General features: G+C 37.6%; 1 protein-coding gene and 1 non-coding gene across 3 annotated transcripts in view; both read right to left on the bottom strand.

The window, feature by feature from the left end:
* LOC126373074 (protein PALS1) overlaps positions 1–12,995 on the bottom strand; it is a 130,995-nt gene extending 118,000 nt beyond the window's left edge. Inside the window, exons 1-3 of one of the 2 annotated variants that reach the window (XM_050019049.1) lie at positions 12,794–12,995; positions 2,455–2,588; positions 974–1,401 (exon numbers count right to left, since the gene is read on the bottom strand). In XM_050019049.1, the coding sequence (XP_049875006.1) occupies positions 974–1,401; positions 2,455–2,475 (449 nt within the window). In that variant the 5' untranslated portion in view covers positions 2,476–2,588; positions 12,794–12,995. The remainder of the gene's footprint in view (positions 1–973; positions 1,402–2,454; positions 2,589–12,793) is intronic. The other variant, XM_050019052.1, reaches the window with a different exon arrangement.
* A 10,946-nt stretch (positions 12,996–23,941) lies between these two features.
* Positions 23,942–24,013, bottom strand: Trnaq-uug (transfer RNA glutamine (anticodon UUG)). The gene has a single exon. It is a non-coding gene; the product is annotated as a tRNA-Gln (tRNA).
* Between the last annotated feature and the right edge of the window lie 414 nt (positions 24,014–24,427).

Here is a 24,427-nt window from a genome sequence, read left to right on the forward strand (position 1 = left end):
CGGTAAACGCTTTGTGTACGCGTGTAATAGTGTAGTTTCCAACTAGTCAAATCAGTTACTTTTTATTAAACATCAAAACACGATATTACTATGGAATTTGTATGAAAAAGCGACATTTTATCACGTTTTTCTGTGACGTTCCAGTGTGCTGTTTCATACAAATTCCATAGTAATTTCGTGTTTTGACGTTTAATAAAAAGTAACTGATTTGACTAGTTGGAAACTAGCCTATTGGTAAGTAATATTATACCAAATTATTCTTTATAATATGATGCTGTGTGTTTTTCTTTTTTGCTGTATGTGTACGGTCACGAGCATTAATATGTATTGTATACACTTTGGTACTATGTCACATTAACTATTTTGACAAATTGAACTGTAAGTCTCACTAAATGTTAAATATGTTAGTGCGACAGAGTCCTAAAGTGGGTACATTATATTGCTCATGACTGTACTTAAATAAATAATGGAGTTTTTCAGTTCTTGGTGTTTGACCCTGCCACTACTGCCATCTGTTGGTTATGAGCAGATCTAGATCGGTAACTAGTTTGTAATCGCGAAATGTTTGAAAATAAGGCTAAAAATGTTTATATCTTTGGATTGCATTGATATAGTAGCTTGATTTTTATACGGCTTCAAGACACCGCAGACCTTGATACCTCCACGCCTTTCTGAGAAAAAGGGGTTGACAGATAGACGGACGGACAAGAAAGTTATCCTATAAGGGTTCCTTTTGAGGTTAGGAACCCTAAAAAAAGGATATTTGATTTGATTTATATAACATTGTTTTAAGTTTACGCGGTTATTATCATAATTAAAACGCATAATAACGGGTTTTTACCGCGTTTAAAGCACGATCATGGCACTTGCAACAGTGTCGAAATGTCGGGAGATTCATATCCCTGCTTGAAACGCGGTAAGAACCCGTTATTATGCGTCTTAAATATCGATTTAAGTAAGTAAATAGACTCACCTGTCTCCCGGAGCAAGTTTATGGTTTTCAACGATGGCAGTGGCACGGATCCTGTGGTCTGGCTGTTCCCCCAGGAGCTTTTCACACCTGCCGTTACTCAGGTGCTCACGCGCAACGGTATACGCATCACTGTCCTTATCACTAGTCACTTCACTCTCCACTCTCACTTCTTCCACTTTCACTTTCTCACTTTGATCCTTTTCGTGTTTCTCTGGTTCTTCTGCTATCTCCTCCTTGACGATGCCGTTGGCAATTATCGGTGCTGGCTTCGCTTGTAAAGATTTGGGGGTGGATTTTGGAGACGATATCGTGGGTTTTGTCTCGATTGTGCCGTTCTCGTTTATCGATGTGACGTAGACAGTCGAGTTGGCGATGTATCCGTTCAGGTCCTGGCGGTTCTCTGGCTGCGGCAGTCTTTTTCGGTTTAACTGGAAACAAGGAAATGGTGGTATAATTTCTTAATTGACTACTTGACAGTTTTCAGATAAGTCATCCCCCTAGCATTATCCCGTTTTTCACAGGGTCCGCTTACCCAATCTGAAGATTTGACAGGTCCGGTTTTTTACAGAAGCGACTGCATGTCTGTCCAACCCGCGAAGGGAAAACCAGCCCAATACAGGTTACGTCACATACCTCCGAAAATGCATTTCTCGGGAATGTGGGTTTCCTCACGTGATGTTTTTAGATGTTTGACAGTTCTTATCGGATAAGTATTTTAAAAATTACAGACGCTTATAAAAGCTTGTATAAAAGAAAAAAACATGCAAAATAAGAATGCGACTTTTTATCTGTGTATTACAAGACCCGTAACACGGGCGGCCATGATTGAGCTTCGTGTGACGTCACATTTCACAAAATAAACAAAAGTTATCCATCAAGTTTCAAGTGACACTGTTTGACAGTTCTTTGTTGTTGAAATGTGACGTCTCTGGCCAAAATGTCACGTGACGTTTTCGCGCGAATTTTAAAATACATCAAGAAAAATATGTTTTTTCCATTATATTTATAAAGCTTTATCGAGATAATAAAATATTTTAAGATATATAAAATAAGCGTCTGCAATTTTTAAAATAATTATCCGAAAACTGTTCTAGCCAATTGTACTGAACTGTCGAATTGTCGCTCTGTTTAATATCAGATAGTATTCGCTGCGTTTATTAGCCAAAGCTCTCGATATAATTCGCGCAGCGCGCGGCGTGGTTGTCATGCAAACCCTCTTGGAGATCAAAGCTTGTTTCAGGAATCTGTGTCCAAAATCGAATATATTTATAAATTATTGTAACACCAAGATGGTAGCTGATGCCTATAGCACAAGCTTGAGTCTATCTTGAAATTATTAATTTGGTACTTGCTCCTTACTTATTTTATAACTTGTTGTAAAATGTTTTTTTTTTTTTGTGGAAATTATTTTTTATTTTATTATTATAAAGAGAGACTGGACTTTACAGAGAGCTGGGTCAGGGATTCTATGAGAGCCTCACCTCTACAGACAGCTTGGACATGTCGACGGGCGTGATCCGCTTGAGAGCTGACAGCCGCTGCAGCCGCTGCCGAGCCTGCTCTTCCACCGCGATGAGGAACGCATCCTGGACTATATTATGGCCGATGTCTGATACTGTGGACAAATGACACTTTGGTTAGTATTAAGTACTATTAGATAGAACTGGTGTTGCTATGTCAATATACAGGGTGGCCCAGAAGTTCACGTTCAAAATGAAAAATTGGATAGAGGGGCTACCAGAAACATCCCCCATGTATGTTCAGCGATTATTTACGGTTTAGGAGATATGACCCATTTTGTACTTTTTTTTCTATCTTACTTCAAAAATAATAATTTTGTCGCTATCCCTTTCTTAATAATTCTTGTATTTTACTTAATAACCATGCCTAAGGTTGTGTACCGCTAGGTGAAAAGAGAAAAACAGTCAAATCAAAGATAAAAAAAAGTTATCGGAAGTCAAAGTGAGAATTCGACCAAAATTGTTACACTTGTTAAAATTTCGCCGAAGAATAATAAACACATGAGATTGTCATGGACCCTGAAAGTATTTCTAAAAACTGCTCCATTTAATAGGCTTTTAGAAACATCCATAAGTATTTCATAAAATATCTCCTAAACCGTAAATAATCGCTGAACATACATGGGGGTGTTTCTGGTAGCTATGGAGCCCTTCTATCCAATTTTTTATTTTGAACGTGAACTTCTGGGCCACCCTGTATAATTGATTATTTTCTAAGCCGCTAAATAATCTAAATATCCTACATAATTATTATATCGTAATAATCGATTATATTGACAATAACAGCCTTCGTGGTCTAGTGGTTAGAGCGTTAGGCTCACGATCTGGAGGTCCGGGATCGATTCCCGATGGGGACCTTTGTTTGGTAAGGACTTTACAGGCTCGAATCACCTGATCGTCTGAAAAAATAAGTTGATTCCGTGCTTCGGAGGGCACGTTAAGCCGTGGGTCCCGGCTATTAGCCGTAAAAATACCTCCACCAACCCGCAGTGGAGCAGCGTGGTGGAGTATGCTCCATACCCCCTCCGGTTGATTGAGGGGAGGCCTGTGCCCAGCAGTGGGATGTATATAGGCAGTTTATGTATACATACATAAACTTCCTATGTTTCTCTCAAAAAATATTTTGTTTTAATTAACTTCACTATCACAAACAAGCAGTTTTCATCGTTTTCAGCCATCCTAACTTTTTTTTTATGAACTAGATGAGATACCGATCTCGAGTCGGGATTGCATTCCTTAGTGTTTCCAAGGAGGGAATATTCTCGGGAAAGGTACGCCAGTGTTCGGAACCCTAAAAAAGCCGTTTGCAGATGGAGCGGTCAAGGTTTCTTTCACTTAGCATTCTGAAGTGTTCTTTCCGATGTGGATTGCAGTCATTATTACATTCTTGCATTCTAGGTCTCGACCGGCCACGGTGTATTGCGAACAAGGAAGTTAGTTGGCTAATCCAGATTACGCAGACAACCACAGACTCCGGTCACGCCCGCAATATCTAATGGGATGGGCAGAGACACGTGTCAACAATAATTTAAAACTCATGGTCACTCCTGATGATCGTCGGTAGATGAATATATCACATAACATAAGAGAAACTGTGAAAGGCATACTTACAATACAAGGAATAAAAATAAAAATGCTATTAAAAATTCTAGATTAAGTAAATTAAATTCATCTTTTTTGAGGTTATGTATACGTTTTTACAATAAAATACCAGATAATATTTTGAATTTGTCAGAACTTAACTTATTGTACATTTGCCGCAAATGGCATTAATTACTTGGCTGGACAAATGGTTTCAAAGTGTAATCGTGACCGTACACAAATAGTACTATAAGTATAGTATAATTATCGCGGTATTGATATGGAGAACTCTTTCCTGCTTTGAAGGGAAGTTTACAATATACGATTAATTATAACTATAATACAGTTGAATCCTAATGTATGTAATGAACGACGGAAGGCGTTCAGGTGACCGCAGCCAATATTTTCGCTTATTGTAATTAAAATAAGTATGAAAGTGGCATAAAATGATGGAGGCAGGTTAATGGATCTACCTAACTTATTATACAAACATACATACATAACATAAACAGCCTATATACGTCCCACTGCTGGGCACAGGCCTCCCCTCAATCAACCAGAGGGGGTATGGAGCATACTCCACCACGCTGCTCCAATGCGGGTTGGTGGAGGTGTTTTTACGGCTGAATAGTTATAATACTCATCACTCGAGGCACTTTAGGGGCCTTTGGCGGCTCAATCATAACCCTGACACCAGGGTTGATGAGGTTGGTATTCCACCTGACAACCCACACGATAAGAGGAGAGCAGGTTAAAATAGGATCGAAACAAATGGAATCCCATATCTTCTTACCCCCGTGGGAAATAAGAAACAGAATACAAAATGTAGTCCACCGAAAAAATGCCAGAGTGCAGCGATTATTTGCCCAGAGGGCAACACTGATTTGCAATTGAAAATGAATACAAAACCATGACAAACATTAAAAAGCAAAAAGGTATTCCGACATAGGTGTTGATTCCTGTACACAACATTTTAATTTTATTTTAAGTTATACCTGTCATTTTCATATCCGCTGAAAAAGTAAGGGACGGGTAATCGATTGCCATAAAAATGGAACACACGTCAATTTTAGGCAGGAATTTTAAAAACCGTCACAAATTTATAAATTGGCCAATAACCCGACAGAATTAAGTTGACAGCCCACGCCAGACGGATTGCAAATGAGGGAGATGCCTATTTTATTCGCTCGGGTTATTCATTCATTTTTAAATTAACAGCTGTCAATCATCCGTTCCTTTCATTTTCAACGGATTTGAAAATGACGGGTATAACTTAAAATAAAATTAGGATGTGTCTGCATGAATCGGGGTCATAGCATACGTTGTGCGTATACTCATAGTACATGGTTTTCCTTCACTTGAGTCATAGGTTTACGCAATGAGTTGACACTGGTCATCATTGTCACACGCGCCGCGCCACATCACCATACCTAGGGTACAGTTTGACCGCAAGGAGTGGAAATCTGTTCTTCCAGTCACGGAATAGAAGAAAGAGTTTGGAAGCGCCCTAACACGCACATTCTCTTTTCTCTTTTACTACTACTCCTGCAAACAGATAACTACAAATTCAAAATCAAATTCACAAATATCTTTATTCAGTAGGTAACATAGTTACACTTTGAATCGTCAATTTTCACATAACGAACGTTTCATCCGCCTAAAACTACTGCAGCTTCTCACAACCTGTTACGATAGCTCTACTCCGGGTGAAAGCCATCAGCGCTCCCCATTTGTCCGGCCATATAGGTAATGCTATCTGCGGCAAATCTACAATAACTCACGTCAAAAAAAAAACTCTCGCCTATTTCCCACCGGGGTAAGCAGAGACTATGGAATTCCATTTGCTTCAATCCTGACACACTTCTCTTGCTTCCTCCACATTCATCAATCGCTTCATACACGCACGCCGGTTCAGAGTAGATCGTACTAAACCTTTTCTAAGGACATCTTCAATTTGGTCAATGTAAGTCCTTCTAGGACTATCTCTTTTATCTATCTTCTTATCTTATCTTCTTTTTATGTGATAAGCTGCAATTTTATCATTACCTTTCCGAAAATCATCATCATCATCAATTTAAGAGCCACGCTCTTGTCGGTGCAGCATTTTCCATGCTACTTTTTAGGGAAAAATAGGGCAGTGGTTTCCCTCTTGCCTTCTGCGCCGCAGTACTCTGTCTGACGCAAGTGGGATGGCGCCCAGAGTAGTATATTACAAAGCCGTACTAGGACTCCTGTCCTCCGCCTCTGAATAGTACTGACAGTTACTGCTCCGAAAATACTGCATAAAAAAGTATTTTTTTGATTACAGGGTTATTATTGAGCCGCCCCAAGCCCCTGAAGTGCCTCGAGTGATGAGTATTATAACTATTCTGTTTGTATAAGTTAGGCAGAAGTATTTAACAGAGGAGATCATAACAGACACGTTATTTTAATAACTTACCTCTAGCCATGACATGGCTGGTATGTGATTATTATGAAGGACCATCAATAGTTAATTCAAACATACAGGTTGGTACAGTCGGTAAGAAAAATACATCATAATCAGTGAAACGGCCTCCGTGGTCCAGTGGTTGAGCGTTGGGCTCACGATCTGGAGGTCCCGGGTTCGAATCCTGGTGGGGACATATCACAAAAATCACTTTGTGATCCCTAGTTTGGTTAGGGCATTACAGGCTGATCACCTGATTGTCCAAAAAGTAAGATGACCTGTGCTTCGGAAGGCACGTTAAGCCTGGTCCCGGTTACTACTTACTGATGTAAGTAAGTAGTCGTTACATGAGCCATGTCAGGGGCCTTTGGCGGCTCAATAGTAACCCTGACACCAGGGTCGATGAGGTTGGTAATTCACCTCACAACCCACACAATAGAAGAAGAAGATCAGTGATGTGTCCCGGGAATGTTTCCAAAGTGGGAATGAACTCATTATAAAAACTCTTTTATGGTAAAGACACTTGCTGTTAGTCTTTTTCATATTGTTATTTCTTGTACATACATACATACATAAACTCACGCCTATTTCCCACCGGAGTAAGCAGAGACTATAGAATTCCATTTGCTTCGATCCTGACACACTTCTCTTGCTTCCTCCACATTCATCAATCGCTTCATACACGCACGCCGGTTCAGAGTAGATCGTATTGAACCTTTTCTAAGGACATCTCCAACTTGGTCATCGTAAGTCCTTCTCGGTCTTCCTCTGCCAGCCCTACCATCAACTTTCGCTTTATACTTATACCGCTTTTGCAATCCTATTATCCTTCATCCGCTCTACGTGTCCAAACCAACCTAACATTCCCTTCTCAATCCTAGTCACTATATCGTCTTTTACACCACATCTCTGTCTTATCACACTGTTTCTCACTCTATCACTCAAATTTCTTGTACTCTGGTCTTATCTGCCTAAAAGTTAGGTATAACTCCCGGCAAACTTCTTGAGCATCGAGTGTCGTAGTGGGGGAAAGTTCGCGCACGTACACTTCCGTGCAAAAAAAATGAACTTTTGATTATTTTCTTAACTTCATTAAAAAAAACAATTATTATATTATTTAATTATGTAAATAAAACTAAACTTATATTATTATAGTTTATTAAAACTTATATTATATTATTATATTTAATAAAAATCTAATCGTCAGGTAAGTATAATATTGATTAATAAAGATTAATATGAGGTTGAAACCAGCAATACCAGAGCTAGTGCTAGGTTTTGGATCTGTAGACATAGACCTCGTGCTAGTAACTAATTCTTAAACTTAAAAAAATGAGCAATAACAAAAAAATCCAACAAAAGAGCAATAACAAAAACGTGACAGTTTCACTGCACGCAAGTGTATTCGGGAGTCAAAGGGACGAAGACAAGAGTGCGCGGGGGAAGTATCGACTGATCTACCAATAGCCGGTCGAAGCGGGACTCACCCGCCCCCGCGCCCCGTACCGCACCACCAAAGAGACCTAAAATTCGGTTGTGCGCAGTCAAGGTCGATGCTCAAGAAGTTTGCCGGGACCTATAATACATACGTTTTGCGCCTTTATACTGCCGGGAATATTTCCAAAGTGGGAATATTCTAATCATCATTTTAATAAATAAAAATATACATTTATTTTCAATAATAAAATTTACGTCTCTGGCATGTTGGAGATACCAATTTAATGGTAACACTTACGTCATCAATGGGCTAGCAATGGCGGCTTGTCATAGGATTGAGCATACCAGCCGGGTCTGCATGACAACCGCGAATTATATTCAGCGCTTCGACCAATAGCCGTTTGACGTCCATCTACGTAGATAGCATTCGAATCGTTGATTGGTCCAAGCGCTCGAAATAATTCGCGGCGCGGTTGTCATGCAGACCCGGCTGGTCTTCTTATACTATGGTGACATGTAAATATTTAGCGTCAGTAGCGTTTAATCACCAGTTTTTTTCCGGCTAGTTTAACGCCATTCGGCCAAGTACGCATTTACGGCAAATCTACAATAAGTAAAAAAAAAAAATCACTAGTTTTCTAAATGGTCAAAGGATAAAATTACTTCTAAGGACTCCATAGCGTGAGGACCTCATGTTTGGACCCCTGAAGTTATTTTTAACTGCGACACAGCCTGTGTTCATTGGGTCCGCATGATTCCAAGGCTAACTGGTTTTTTGCAGGCTTTATGTATGGATGTATGTATGATCATATTCAATACAAAAACGACGTGGTCATAAGATACATCATACATACATAGATATAGTCACACACCACAAGTAATAATCTGAAGACAACTATGGTAACTTTTGATACGAAACTTTTTTCTTTTGTTTTTCTTTTTTTGCTCTGAGAATAACCTAGTCGAAGATATTTTTTACGAAACGTCAAAACGGTAAGCACAAGGGTATTTGACTGGGTCAAATATAAATTATGAAATGCTAATCTAGAAATAGAAGCCTGTCTAAGATGATCAAATATCAATCTCATTTTACTTTTCGAATTTTATTTAATGAGTACGACGTTTGACCGCTTTTATTGATGACGTCACAGGACAATATTTCCATACAAATTCCAGAGGAAACTTTCGCTTAGACGTTTCGCAAAAATATCTCATTTGGCTAGGTTGTCAAGTAGCCTATTGTATGTAATTTGTATAGGTAGGTAGAAATATCAATGTTGTTTAATATAATATGTTACTATAGAGAAATATTTACAAATGACGTCATCAATAAATCGTAATGAATTGGGTAGATCCTAGGTCAAAGATAAATTATGAAATTCTGATTACATAAAGACAGATCCAAAGGTGTCAAAAAACATTTCCTTTTTCTATTTAATTTATTTATAAATTATTTTTTTATAAGTCCGACATTTTATCACGTTTTTCTGTGACGTGACAATGTGCTTTTTCATACAAATTCCGTAGTTTTCGTGTTTTGACGTTCAATAAAAAGTATTTGATTTGATTAATTGGAAACTACCCTACTATATTCTCTTTGGTCATCAATAAAGGTTGTCAAACGCTGTACTCTGTGTTATGTAATTGGGTAGTTTCCTAGGTCAAAAATAAATTTTGAAATTCTGATTACTAAATAAAGACAGATCTGAAACTATCGAAAACATTTTCTTTTTTCTCTTTAACTTATTTATGAATTTTAATCAAGAAAAACGTAATAATAAGTCCGACATTTTGTCACATTTTTCTATGATGTAACAGTGTGCTTTTTCATACAAATCCTATAGTAATTTAGTGTTTTGACGTTTAGTAAAAAGTAACTGATTTGACTAGTTGGTAACTAACCTACTCTTAAGAGGGACTTTCCAGAGTAAGTACATAAAACAGGGTCAGTAGTAGGTACAGTCATGAGAAATATAATGTACCCACTTTAGGACTCCGTCGCACTAACAAATTTGACATTTAGTGAGACTTACAGTTCAATTAGTCAAAAAACTTAATGTGACACCGACAGAGGGATTGCGTCCTCTAACATAATGGACTAATGTTATGGGCGATAGGCTGATCCCTTATCACCATAAGGTTCATCATATCCATCTTAGGACTTCGTATCAACAGTGGCTGCAAGTTGTCTTTGATTACTTGTGGCTCTGCTCACCCCATTTGGGATTACGGGCGTGAGTTTATGTATGTATGTGTACTTAATGTGACATGGTACCAAAGTGTATACATATTAATGCTCGTGACCGTACCTAGTTGGGAGTCAAAGTACTGTTTAAAGCATTTGTTGGCTTCACTTCTTATCTAATTATACACACATGTTAACACAATACACGCCTGTAACCCGTATTGGAGTAGGCAGAGATCTGTCACAATAAATTGCGGTTCAAAATTGGGAACGTCCTTTGAATAGGTTTAGTTTTTAGTACAATGGATAGTAACGCATAGTTAATTTCTGATAAATTGTTTGGGATTGACATAATGTGACGTAATCTTCCATCGTGTGGGTTGTGATGTGGATTACCAACCCCATCAGCCCTGGTGTCAGGGTTACTATTGAGTCAAAGGCCCCTAACAAGCTTTCCGAAGCACGGATCATCTTACTTTTGGACAATCAGGTGATCAGCCTGTAATGTCCTAACCAAACTAGGGATCTCAAAGCGATTTTTTGTGATATGGTCCCAACAGGATTCGAACCCGGGACCTCGATCCTGGGATTTTAAAATTAGGAGGTGTCTGCAGGAATCGAGGCTAATTTATAGTTAATTTGTCTATTTTTGAACAATGATGTGTAGTTTTAAAATAATGTAATTTATTGTAATGATATGATAGAATTGCGAAAGCGGTATATAAAGCGAAAGTTGATGGTAGGGCTGGCAGAGGAAGACCTAGAAGGACTTACATGACCAAATTGGAGGTGTCCTTAGAAAAGGTTTAATACGATCTACTCTGAACCGGCGTCCGTGTATGAAACAATTGATGAATGTGTAGGAAGCAAGAGAAGTGTGTCAGGATCGAAGCAAATGGAATTCTATAGTCTCTGCTTACCCCGGTGGGAAATGGGCGTGAGTTTATGTATGTGTGTATGTATCTTTTGAAATGAAAATGTTATCGATTTATTCTTAACTTGACGTTAGTCACGTCCTTATGCCTATCGGGGCGGGCAGACTAGTCTTCAATAAGAAAACCAGCAGCAACTCGTGATATTCAACCCAAGAAGAATAACCTGACACCAGGAGTCTGTTTCATAAAACTTAAATTGTAAATTACAAATACAATTTGATGTACATTGCGGAGTGTGTGATCACAAATATTTTGCAGTTTCATATTAGCTACGTATTGAACACCAGATTGTCGTTGTAATTTACAAGTTTAAGTTTTATGAAACAGGCCCTAGCGCGTCAAAAGGCCACATTGAAGCAATTCATCTAAACAAAAATACTTATTGCAATTTACGCGCATACTAAAATAACTGCGCAATGTTAACAAAATGAGCAATATCAGTATTGCCATCTTAAATTAATTACTTCCTGAAAAAGAAAACCACTAGGACCAGGGGGGTTAAAATGGCCACATTACATCGAAGCAATTCATCTAAGAAAGCAATATTGCAATTTGACATTTGTTTGCATTGCGCACTTACTTTTAAGTATAGGCGCAAATGTCAAATTGCAATATTGTTTTCTTAGATGTGGCCATTTGAACCCCCCAGGGTAGATAAAACTTTTTTTTTACTTGACTTATTGTGGATTTGCCGCAGATGGCAATAACTACTTGGGAAGCGCCGAGGGCTCTGAGGTAGGTACAACCAACCTTAAGACTTCGTATCAACAATGGCTGTTAGTTGTTTTTGATCATTTGCGGCTCTGTCCACCCCATTAGTGATTTGGCGTGAGTTTGTGTATGTATACGTATATGTATGAATGGATATAGTGTGCGTAATACCTAATTGTTCGTCTGAAAGATTCGTTTAGTGTTGTAACCAGCTACTCTCTCTTTTAGTGAAGACAGTTACTGGAACAAGTTACTATCACAGCCCGTACCACTCCAATGTGCTCTAGTGCGTTAGTACAGTTACACGAGCAGTTTCAACAGAGATCCTTGTCTTAGTATTTCAACTTTTGATCATGATAACCTCTCTTCAATTTTTTTTTTTTTTTTTGGTTTGGTTTTCCCCGAAGGGTAAGGCAAAGGGAACTATGCCCATACAGCCATGTCTGACGTATTTTTTTTCTTGATGATTAATGAAATGATGAAAGGTGATGATGATGAAACCTAAGCCCCCACCCTCGGAGTAGACTCCTACTCCGAACCCCAAACGAATTAACTCAAAAGTCCGCATAAACTTTTGAGTTATGAAGCGGCTTCCTGACACGAAGCGAAAATAGGCAGATACACTTTGTTTATTGAATACTCCAATATAATAACACTCGCGAATGTCTTCCGACTAACTTAATGCGATCATTAACCACAAAACACCACTTCGTATTAATTATTTAGATTATTCAATGAAGAAAGCAACTGTCCCGTTCCCGCCTCCCGCCAAAAAACACCTCTCTTCAAAGTCGGATAAAAACAGGAATTTTACGCGACTTTCTTCTTACTAGTAGTTTATTGCAAAGGAAACATTTCATTCGACCAAAAATTGTGTTTATATAAGGTTCATAAACGAACAAAAGGTTTATAAAGAAAGGTAGGGATTTTACAAACTTTTTTTAAAGAATAACGAGAGCTGAATTCAAGCGGTAACATATAAAAGGTTGGACCGAGTTACGGGCCCGTTCAGAGTTCACTCACCTCTGCTTCCACGGACTACCAAAGTTAATAAAACACTACACTACACCTCAAGAAACACCAATCACACTGAATAACACGTCCTGTTTTGTTCAAACACAGTTTTCGTGGCACAAAACATTCGCAAATGTTGTTAAATATAGCTGACGGATGCAAAAACACGACCGTTTCATTAGCTACTGTCGCTCGCGATGACTCGCTTCAAAACCTGTTTTCCCTCTCTCTTGCGCAGTTTTACTCGGTGTTGCCACAGCAGATTAAAGTTACCCACTTTACCCGTTCCGTGGAAAATTTAGGGGAGATTCGTACATACATAAATATCTATACTGTGGTTCTGTGGTACACCGGCTTGCTTCTCAATCGGGGGCGGGGACGCCGAATCAACCCCGATACCGGACTTAAACCAATAAGTTATTAATTTATCTTAAGCGAAAAAACCAACTCAGACAACTAACTTCATCGGGTTAGATTGCGGCCACTTAAAACTCATACAGGGTGGCCGTATGCAACATTTTTAAAAGATACAGGTTAATTTCGGTGGGCGTGAATTTTTCGATGATTTATGCTGAGGAGTACCATTTTGAAGTACCACGTAACTATGAATTCATGACAAAAACATGATTCCTTGACGTGGGTGTTCCACTATCACTGGTTATGTACCTACCTAAGTTCTCCTGTTACTAACCAACACATTCCAATGCGCAATTTAATAGGCTATATTACAACTTAGTCATATGAGACACATAAAAAGGACTTTGCACATTCTAAAACAATTTTTTTTATGCCGCTGAAGTATTTATAATGTTATGACGGAAAACGTTGGATAAATGACCATCCTTCAATGTTACTAGACGGAAAATACATACATACATACATACATACATAAACTCACGCCTATTTCCCACCGAGGTAAGCAGAGACTATGGACTTCCATTTGCTTTGAACAAACGGAAAAGAAAAATATTATGAAAAATCTGAAAATATTACATACGTGATAGAGGATTAGGTAAAGTTTAGAGGAGAGAGAAGTTGAAAAAACATATGTCAAAATCGAAGCAAATGGAATTCCATAGTCTGTGAAATAGGTGTGAGTTTATGCACGTAACAAGAAAAATAAAACGCTGTCTCTAGCTAACATAGTTGTAATGATTACCCGTAATTACGGGAAACAGTAAAAACTGGCAACACACAGAAAATTACCTCAAAGGCTGTCGCGTCACAGCAGAACGTAGTGCGCACAAATTACGAATGTTCACCACTGCTTCTCAATACGACAAGGTTCCAATAAGGCTGTTCCTCAACGTTTATACAACCTTGTTTAACTAACAACACATTCGTTGCTTTACACGAACATTTTGACGTGGAGCGTTCAGACAGTGAAGTACGGAAAAATATTCAAAGAATTTATGATATTTTATCGTTTAAATAACAATATTATATAATACAACATAAAGTGCATTATAAGTTTGTCATAAAGTTATTATTACGACAGAGTATGGAGCTATGAAATTGGACAACTTTATACGGGTTTTTATTATTAACTTTAACTTTGAAAGTCGTTACGATCAGCTGATAGCAACAGATTGCTGCGTTTTAAAAAGCGAAGATTGGTGGTAGGGCTGGCAGAGGAAGACCTAGAAAGACGTACAGTCATGACTTAATGTATCCACTTTAGGACTCTGTCGTACTAACATATTTGACATTTAGTGAGACTTACAGTTCAATTTGTCAAAAACGTTAATGTGACATGGTACCAAAGTGTATACATATTAATGCTCGTGACCGTACATTGACCAAATGACGGACTTTTCACGCTACGTTCACCAAAAACAATACAGATGGCGTTGTACAGCTCTAACGTGATAATTACCTATTTTATTATTACTCAGGTACATAACGCGGCCTCCGTGGTCCAGTGGTCGAGCGTTGGGCTCACCATCCGGAGGCCCCGGGTCCGAATCCCGGTGGGGACATGACACAAAAATCACTTTGTGAGCCCTAGTTTGGTTAGGACATTACAGGCTGATTGTTGGCAACATCAAAGTCTTAATTATAAATTTTACTGTAATATTTTTTACTATGGCAATATTACAGGACTTTACGCCACGGACTTTGCCTTTTTTTTTTTTTTTTTTTTTGACGTGACTTATTGTAGATTTGCCGCAGATGGCATTAACTACTTGGCCGGACAAATGGGGAGCGCTGAAGGCTCTCACCCGGTACACGGACTTTGCCGACGAGGCACGTTTCCTTATATCTCGCTACTTATGTAAATATTTCCTAGTTTTTTAATATAATACAGTCCACTTTAACATCTCGAAGGGTTTTATTTACCAAAGCAACCATCGCCTCCAAAACTGATCACCTGATTGTCCAAAAGTAAGATGATCCGTGCTTCGGAAGGCACGTTAAGCCGTTGGTCCCGGTCACTACTTACTGATGTAAGTATGTAGTCGTAACATGAGTCATGTCATTGGCCTTTGGCGGCTCAATAATAACCCTGACACCAGTTGTGAGGTGGAATACCAACCTCAACAACCCACACGATGTGAAGAAGAAGGTACATAACATTCCAAAATACAATGTAATGGCAGAAGCTATATTATTTTAAAATAATTGTTGCTTGCTATTTGGATCACATAACGTATAGAGTCTTAAACCACTGAATTCGATTTGATGAGTTTGAATTCGTGTTTAAATCAAAGATAATTGGTGTACTAATTCACCTCTGCTTACCTCTTCGGAGATAGAGGCGTGATGTTATGTTACGTAAATTAATATTAGGAACCTATGGGGAAAATCGTTTAAATCATTGTACTTAATATATACCCTAACATAGGTATATACTTTTCTAATAGACAGGAAAACCCGATGTTTAGATTTGTACAATGGTAATTCCCAATTGACAACTAAATTGAATTACTACATCATGCGTTGTAATTACGTGATCGCAGGCATTTTTCTGCTTGCATACCTATTTCTTTTATTTCTAACTTGGAAGTGTTTTTTTCTTATTCTCCTTATATGTATTATTATATTGTATAGGCTATTTGTATGTATGTATATGTATATATATATATATATATATATATATATATATATATATATATATATATATATATATATATATATTATATATTATTTATTATTACTATTTTCTTATTTTATTTTTCTTTTTATTATTGTTCGTATATGTTTATTGCACCAGCCCGTGCTCCAATGCATTAACTTCTTTCACCCTAAGGTTGCCTGGCAGAAATTGCTATTTAGCAATAAGGCCGCCTATTGTACTTATGTTTTTATTCGTATGTTTATGTCCTTTGTATATGTCGTTGTGCAATAAAGTATTATTGATTGATTGATTGGTTCTATTTGTGGGCGACTAGTTGATTTTTTCGTGAAATGTGTTTGTTATGTTTATATAGGTAACTAGATTATTTTGCTATCTATTGTTGCTGTATGACCAATACATAAACTTCTTTCACCCTAAGGTTGCCTGGTAGAAATTGCTGTTTAGCAATAAGGCCGCATAGTTGTGTGCTTTCTCAAACAAATTCCACAGTAATTTCGTGTTTTCACGTTTAGAAAAAAGTAACCGACTTGACTGGTTGGAAATTAGTCTAATGAAGTACGCGCAGTGAATAGTAAACTTACATAATTTGGTCTCGCTTCGTCTCTTCACCCGTAGCTTGATGAGGCATGATGATATGCACTGGAACAACAAAGCAATCATTAGAATCACCCTTGAGAAATTACTTATAAATTACACATCTACCACACAGCTCTAAGTCCTGCATTAAGGTTTACCCACACCTACAAAACGGCGATATGGGTAATGTTTTGTAAGGGTTATTTCGCATTCAATCCCAGTCTGTCAGTGTGGGACTTTCCAGGTAAAGATTATTATTATTATTTAGTGAATACGTAAAAAAAAATGAAAAAAATAAATATATAAAATACTTAAATAAATAATAAATATCGGGAGTCCCATATTCCCCATTTAAAACGCGGTAAGAACCCGTTATTATGTGTTTTAATTATAGTGAATACGTTCACTAAATAATAATAATAACTTTTATTGCACAAAAAAAAATATTTACATAGAATCACTTACAACTAGAATTATGTGCTCATACAAACTAATAATTGAGGAGCTCGGTGGCGCAGCTGTAAAAGCGCTCGGTCTGCGATTGTTGAAATTAAGCAACTTTCGCAAAGGCCGGTCATAGGATGGGTGACCACAAAAAAAAAAGTTTTCATCTCGAGCTCCTCTGTGCTTCGGAAGGCACGTTAAGCCGTTGGTCCCGGCTGCATAAGCAGTCGTTAGTAACCACCAATCCGCACTGGGCCCGCGTGATGGTTTAAGGCCCGATCTCCCTATCCATCCATACGGAAGGCCCGTGCCCCAGCAGTGGGGACGTTAATGGGCTGGTGATGATGACCACACAGCTCTAAGTCCTGCATTATGGATATTTTTTTTGTAAGGATCTTCTTCTCTTCTTCTATCGTGTGGGTTGTGAGGTGAATTACAAACCTCATCAACCCTGGTGTCAGGGTTATTATTGAGCCGTCAAAGGCCCCTGACATGGCTCATGTAACGATTACTTACTTACATCAGTAAATAGTAGCTTAACGTGCCTTCCGAAGCACGGATCATCTTACTTGTAAGTGTCGCAACCAATCCTACTCTGTCAGTGTGGAACTTTCCAGGCTACATTCACTAAAAACAATATTAGATGGCGTTGTACAACTTTAACGTGATAATTACCTATTTTCTCATTACTCGGGTAAATATATAATTATTCCAAAATACAATGTAATGGCAGAAGCATTATATTTTCCAATAATTGTTGCTTGATATTTGGACTACATTGGTGCTAATTCCTGTAAATACCATCTAATTTAATTTTAGGTTATATCTGTCATTTTCTTATCCGCCGAAAAGGAAAGGGACGGGTAATCGACAAGCATAAAATTTATGGAACACACGTCAATTTTAAGCACAAATCTAAAACAACCGTCTAAAAATTCGCCCGGGTTATTCATTTATTTACTCATTCTTCCTAAAATTAAGAGCTGTCAATCATCCGTCCCTTTCCTTTTCGGCGGATAAGAAAATGACAGGTATAACTTAAAGTAAAATTAAGAGATGTCTGCAGGAATCGGGGCCATTATGTATATAAAGTGAAGTGCTGAAGTGGCAGTGGGCAGGACACATGGCGAGGAGAACGTGCACGTGGCTTCTCCCACCATGATTGTTCTGTGTAGTATCTTTACTACCATAAAGAACTGTTAAAACAGGGCAAGACAGACAGATTTTTTTTAATTTTCAATTTATTTAATGAGTCGATTTTAATTGTCATTGTGTAATTTAACGCCATTAGTTCTATTGATTGACCAATTACAGTTCAAATTCGTTCCGTTTTGTTAAGTATTTTACGTTACGTTGTATTATTTGGTAGTTTCTTAACTTTTTTATTATTTAGTTAAGTACCTACAGTTGACCTAACTTCGCCCGGGTGCAATGAACTGCAATGTTTACGCTTCTTAAGGTGCTGATAGACTTGAGCATTCACTTGTAACAGAAAATCGAGCATTCGCCGTTTTTATATTTGTCGAACTGAACAACGAGCCGAGCCAAGCACAGAGCCAAACATTGCTATGAACGTTTTCATGAGCAAGAACGCTCGGTAGAATGCTCGCTAAAGTGTTCTCGTATTGTAACATTCTCGGAAGAGCTCGGTGGCGCAGCGGTAAACGCGCTCGGTCTGTAATTGTTGAAGTTAAGCAACATTCGCAAAGGCCGGTCATAGGATGGGTGACCACAAAAAAAAAGATTTTCATCTCGAGCTCCTCCGTGCTTCGGAAGGCACGTTAAGCCGTTGGTCCCGGTTGCATTAGCAGTCGTTAATAACCACCAATCCGCACTGGGCCCGCGTGGTGGTTTAAGGCCCGATCTCCCTATCCATCCATAGGGAAGGCCCGTGCCCCTGCAGTGGGGACGTTAATGGGCTGGTGATGATGATGATGAAGTAAAAAGTAGCTGATTTGACTAGGTACTTAGTTGGAAACTACCCTATTGTGTTTGAAGGAATTAATCGACCCTATTGGGTTGATAGCGTCAAACACTGAACGAGGGTGTAGATGATTTGTTATTTTATAATATAACCACCTCATGTATATGTCCCAGGACCTCTGTGCGGCTCATGTCCTCCAGCTTGGTCTCGTTTACATCCATGATCTCGTCAGCCAGCTCCAAGTTGTCCCAGTTGCTAGCGGAAGGTGACCCTGGAAACATACCATAGATTGCTTTATATACAGGCAGGATATATACCATACATATACATAGAAACGTATTCGTTACGATTTCACTAACACCCTGTATAGGCTAGGCTGTTTATGTTATGTATGTCTTCTTCTGTCGTGTGGGTTGTGAGGTGGATTACCAACCCCATCAATCCTGGTGTCAGGGTTACTACTGAGCCGCCAAAGGCCCCTGACATGGCTCATGTAACGACTAACTTACATCAGTAAGTTGTAACCGGGACCAACGGCTTAACGTGCCTTCCGAAGCACGGATCATCTTACTTTCGGACAATCAGGTGATCAGCCTGTAATGCCCTAACCAAACTAGGGATCACGGAGGCCACTAGGAATTGTCTGCTGTGCTGATAGGACAGGACAATAAATAAATACTCTTCGAAATGACTTCCTCCTTTGCTGAAGTCGGTTAAAAATGACAAAATCATATTGGTTGTCTATTATACGGACTTTTTGGCGGGAACCGAAACGGGACGGTTGCTTTCTTCATTTAATAATCTAAATAATTAATACGAAGTGATGTTTTGTGGTTAATGATCGCATTAAGTTAGACGGAAAACATTCGCGATAGTGTTATTATATCGGAATATTCAATAAACAAAGTGTACCTATTTATTTTCGCTTCGTGCCAACAAGCCGTTTCATAACTCAAAAGTTTATGCGGACTTTTGAGGTAACCAGAAATCAGAAATCAGAATCATTTATTCAACGTAATTGTCATGGATAAACTTGTTGAAGGTCAATGTAACATTTTTGAATTTACGTCATTTCGCAAGGTGTTATGGCTGAGGAGAAGAAATGACAAGAAACTGCAACAGCAACACATCTTTTAAAAACCAATGAGGATATACATTACAAGTTATTTAATAACTAGAGGAACACATTCAATACCAGACATTTTTATCATTTAGGTAGTCATTAATCTTATAATAAGCTTTTTTACATAAAGTAAGCTTCACGTGAGCTTTAAATTTATTTTCTGACAAATTTAAAATATTATCTGGTATTTTATTGTAAAAACGTATACATAACCCCAAAAAAGATGAATTTAATTTACTTAATCTAGAATTTTGAATAGCAATTTTATGTTTATTTCTTGTATTGTAAGTATGCCTTTCACAGTTTCTCGGAAGGAGAGATAAGTTTTTACGTACATACATAATGTTTTCATATATATATTGACTTGCGACCGTCAGTATATTTATTTCTTTAAACAGCTCCCTCAAAGAGTCCCGACAACGCAGCTTATAAATAGCGCGAACTGCTCTTTTTTGAATGATGAAAATAGTTTCTACATCAGCGGCTCGACCCCACAGCAAAATACCGTAAGACATTATGCTGTGGAAGTAGCTGAAGTAGACAAGTCTAGCAGTGGGTACATCTGTGAGTTGTCGGATCCTTCTGACGGCATATGCTGCTGAACTTAGCTTGCCCGCTAGTGATACAATATGTGGGCCCCATTGAAGTTTTGAATCTACAGTAATTCCTAAGAAAACTGTGTGTTCAACAAAATCTAGTTTCTCGTCGTTAATTTTAATGTTATTATTTACTTTCTTTACGTTTGGTAGAACAAATTTAATACACTTCGTTTTCTTAGCATTTAGAACTAGGTTATTTACTGTAAACCAACTTAGAACCTGCGACACAGCGCTGTTTGCTTCGTCAAATTCCTCTAACTTTCTGTCGATTTTAAATATAAGAGAAGTGTCATCCGCGAACAGCACAATGTCAGCTTGGTTCTGTACTACATAAGGTAAATCATTTATGTACACTAAAAAAAGAAAAGGACCCAAAATGGATCCTTGAGGAACTCCCATTTGAACATGAGAGCCCGAAGAAGTTGTACTATTGATTTGTACCTTTTGTATCCTACCACCTAGATATGAATTTAACAAACTGAGAGCTCCATTATTTAGTCCATAGTGCCTCAATTTCAAAAGCAAGGTCTCGTGATCCACGCAGTCGAACGCCTTAGATAAGTCACAGAATACTCCTACGGCATTCTGCGACTTCTCCCAAGCATCGAAAATGTGTCGAACAAATGTCACACTCGCGTCTGTTGTAGACCGACCCTTAGTAAAACCAAACTGCTGGCTGTGGAGTAAGTTATTTAAATTAAAATGACATAGCAGTTGGTCGAGAATAATTTTCTCGAAAATTTTACTAAGTACTGGTAGAATAGAAACCGGTCTATAATTCGTGGGGTCTGATTTTGTGCCCGATTTAAAAAGAGGTATAACTTTACTGATTTTCATTAACTCGTTTGGTGTTCGGAGTAGGAGTCTGCTCCGAGGGTGGGGGCTTAGGTTTTATGATGATCATTTCATTAATCATCATCAAGAAAAAATACATAAAACATGGCTGTATGGGCATAGTTCCCTTTGCCTTGCCCTTCGGGGAAAACCAAAACAAAAAAATGTCTATTATATCTGTCTTCCCCTCAGGCCTTCCCCCATCAACATTGGTTACCATTTGTTTTAAGAGGGGTTTTATAGTCAGAACTGGCCGCGTTTTTGAATGTATAAAACTTTTAGTACACTGGCTAGTATAAGGCCGATTTTTTTTTCTTTTTTTCAAATTTTTGTCATGATACCTGCGTTTCTCCGATAATAAGTGAGGTTTAAAAATTGAAAGAAAGAAAGAAAGAAAGAAACGTTTATTATAAAAATTGCTGAACCCTGGCCTTTATTCCGTGGACTGCTGCACCCATGCACATTTTATTTTGTGTGTTTTTATTATATTTTTAGGTTAAGTAATTAATTGTATAAGTAAATGTGTGTTATGGTTTGCCCGAAAAAAATATTTTTATTTTTATTATTTGTAATGTTCTTTCCATATCTCGGGACTATGGAGTCCCGGACTTTTGGGAGGCGTGCGTGGGACCGAAGTGAACTCATAGAGGCCTTAAAACAAGAAATAAAAATATTAAAAAAATTAAATCTAAATAATAATAGTTAGTTTATAGTTTTCTTTAGATTATGGTTAGGTATATTTTTAGTATATATGGATTATATTAAATTGAGTATTTATTAATATATGTACGTATAGTATAGAGTATTTATTATATTAACTTTAGTTTTACTTTTAGGTATTTATTTATTTATTTTTTGTTGCACCATCCCGCATCCAAGTTGTAAATGTTTGTTTCCTTTTGTTGGTTGCCTGGAAGAAATTGCTCTAGAGCAATAAGGCCGCCCAAATTGTACTGTATTCATGTGTTATGTCTGATTGTTGAAATTCTAGTTCTGTGCAATAAAGTATATTTGATTTGATTTGATAAACCAAACCTAAATGTAATCTAAAGGTATTTTTGGGCGGAAGGCAAGAGGGAAACCACTACTCTATTAATCTCTAAAAAGTAGCACGAGGAATGCTATACCTATATAATTCATCACTAATACAAGAGCGTGGCTCTTAAATTAGTGATGAATTATTATTAGAAATTTTGACCAAATGGCTTTGAGTAGTAGGGGTTACTTACCATATAGCTTGACCTTGTTATCCTTAGTTTGAACGACGATAATGACATAGCCTTCCAGGTCTACCGACTTGCTCTTCACAGTAGTTGTGTTACTATTCTTTTCTACCGCGTTTATCTGAGTTGTCGGCGCGTTAAAAGTATTCATTGTGACGACTGTACCAACCCCACTTTGCACTAACTCAAAAAAATTCGTCAAAAACAGATGTCGAAGCACACTACCCGAGTCCTTCCAACACCCAACCACGATTTAAAAAACAAATCACGAACAAAAAACATATTTACACCACACATTTTTAAACTAACACACTTAACTAAATGAATTATCCTGGTTTCGATAAATCCGCCATGGTTCCTTCGTTTTCACTGTGAAAATTTAACATTAGACGTTACACAACATAACATTTTAGTTATTTTGTATTTAATCAGCTATTTTAGTGAGTAATCAATTTTATTGGGTTATTTTATTTTGGGTTTTTAAGCGTTTACGTTTAATAAGTCACACAGGTTACATTTTTGAAGTCTTCGGTCGCGTAGGCACAGATTTTGATTTGTAAAACTTTCGGAATATTGTTAATGGCGAATTTTGGTTTGTTTTACGGTTTTTTAGTTATTAAAACTGTGTTTTTTGGCCTCCGAAACTGTGTGCGCGCTCGCGGGTCGCCCGCCGCAAGTGAGGACTCCCATCTTCAGCGATCAATAATGCTCCCCTACCCAGCATCCCTTAGTTCCAACTCCATTCGCACAATTTTCACTCTCGTTTTTAATCCGACTCTCTCAGTGGCTATTACAAAAAAATAACACAAGACAATATTATAAAATTACTTACTAAAGAAATAACGCAATGTCTTATTTAGACATTTTGCTATTACTAAAATAATAGGAGTTTGTAACTCGCGTATACAAGGCCCCATTGGAAACATTTTAAATTCAATTTAAGGTTTATTGTGTTTTATACATTTTGAGGCCTGTTGCCAACGATTTTTGTTCTAGTAGTAGTTTTTTTTTCTAATAGATACTAGTGTAAAACTTTACAATAATCTTGCAATAGGTACATAGCATCGATTACTTAGTCCTAAGTATGATTTCACCTGTCAATCTTACATCGATTCTAATTGCATCCGTTTCACAAGTTGTTTAAACTATAACCTAACAAATTTATGTTTTTACTATTGTAGTTAAATAAATATAAATAGGTTTGTTCTATTTCACGTTCCATGAATAAGAAACAGAAACATTTGACAAGTGTATTTTTCAAATGTGATAATTATATTCTGTTCAAATTTATAGTGCAATAAATTACGCTAAGAAAAAAATACAATAAAAAAAAAGAATCAAAAATGATTTTCGCAAGGTCCCACCGAGATTTGAACTCGGATCGCTGGATTCAAAGTCCAGAGTGCTAACCATTACACCATGGGACCTCTTGCTCAAAGTGACGAAATAATGACATAGGTAGGGAATTGCTTTAACGATTACCAATAAAGTTCAATAATAACAATAAATCGTTTAGGGATAAACTTGTATCATTGCTGCAATCGCTGCCAATACAATAAAAAAGTTGAAGCACGGCAATGTTGAGATACAACTATGTGTTTTAGTTTAGTACTAGACTAAAGTAGTACAGCGTGACCACGCTAGATGGCCATACATGCCATCTGTGAGAAGCGCCATCTATCTAAAAATTGTGAAAGGTCTGATGGTGTTGCTAGATAATAACAACATTTAAAATCTACCATTACAGTAGTAATTAAGAAATTTGCGATCTTTTTCATATTTGAGACATGGTTTATATATTTTTTATAAGAAAGCTTGTTTATTAGTTAATGTACTTTTTT

Source organism: Pectinophora gossypiella, chromosome 15 (genome assembly GCF_024362695.1).
Source record: "Pectinophora gossypiella chromosome 15, ilPecGoss1.1, whole genome shotgun sequence".
NCBI classification, from domain to species: domain Eukaryota; kingdom Metazoa; phylum Arthropoda; class Insecta; order Lepidoptera; family Gelechiidae; genus Pectinophora; species Pectinophora gossypiella.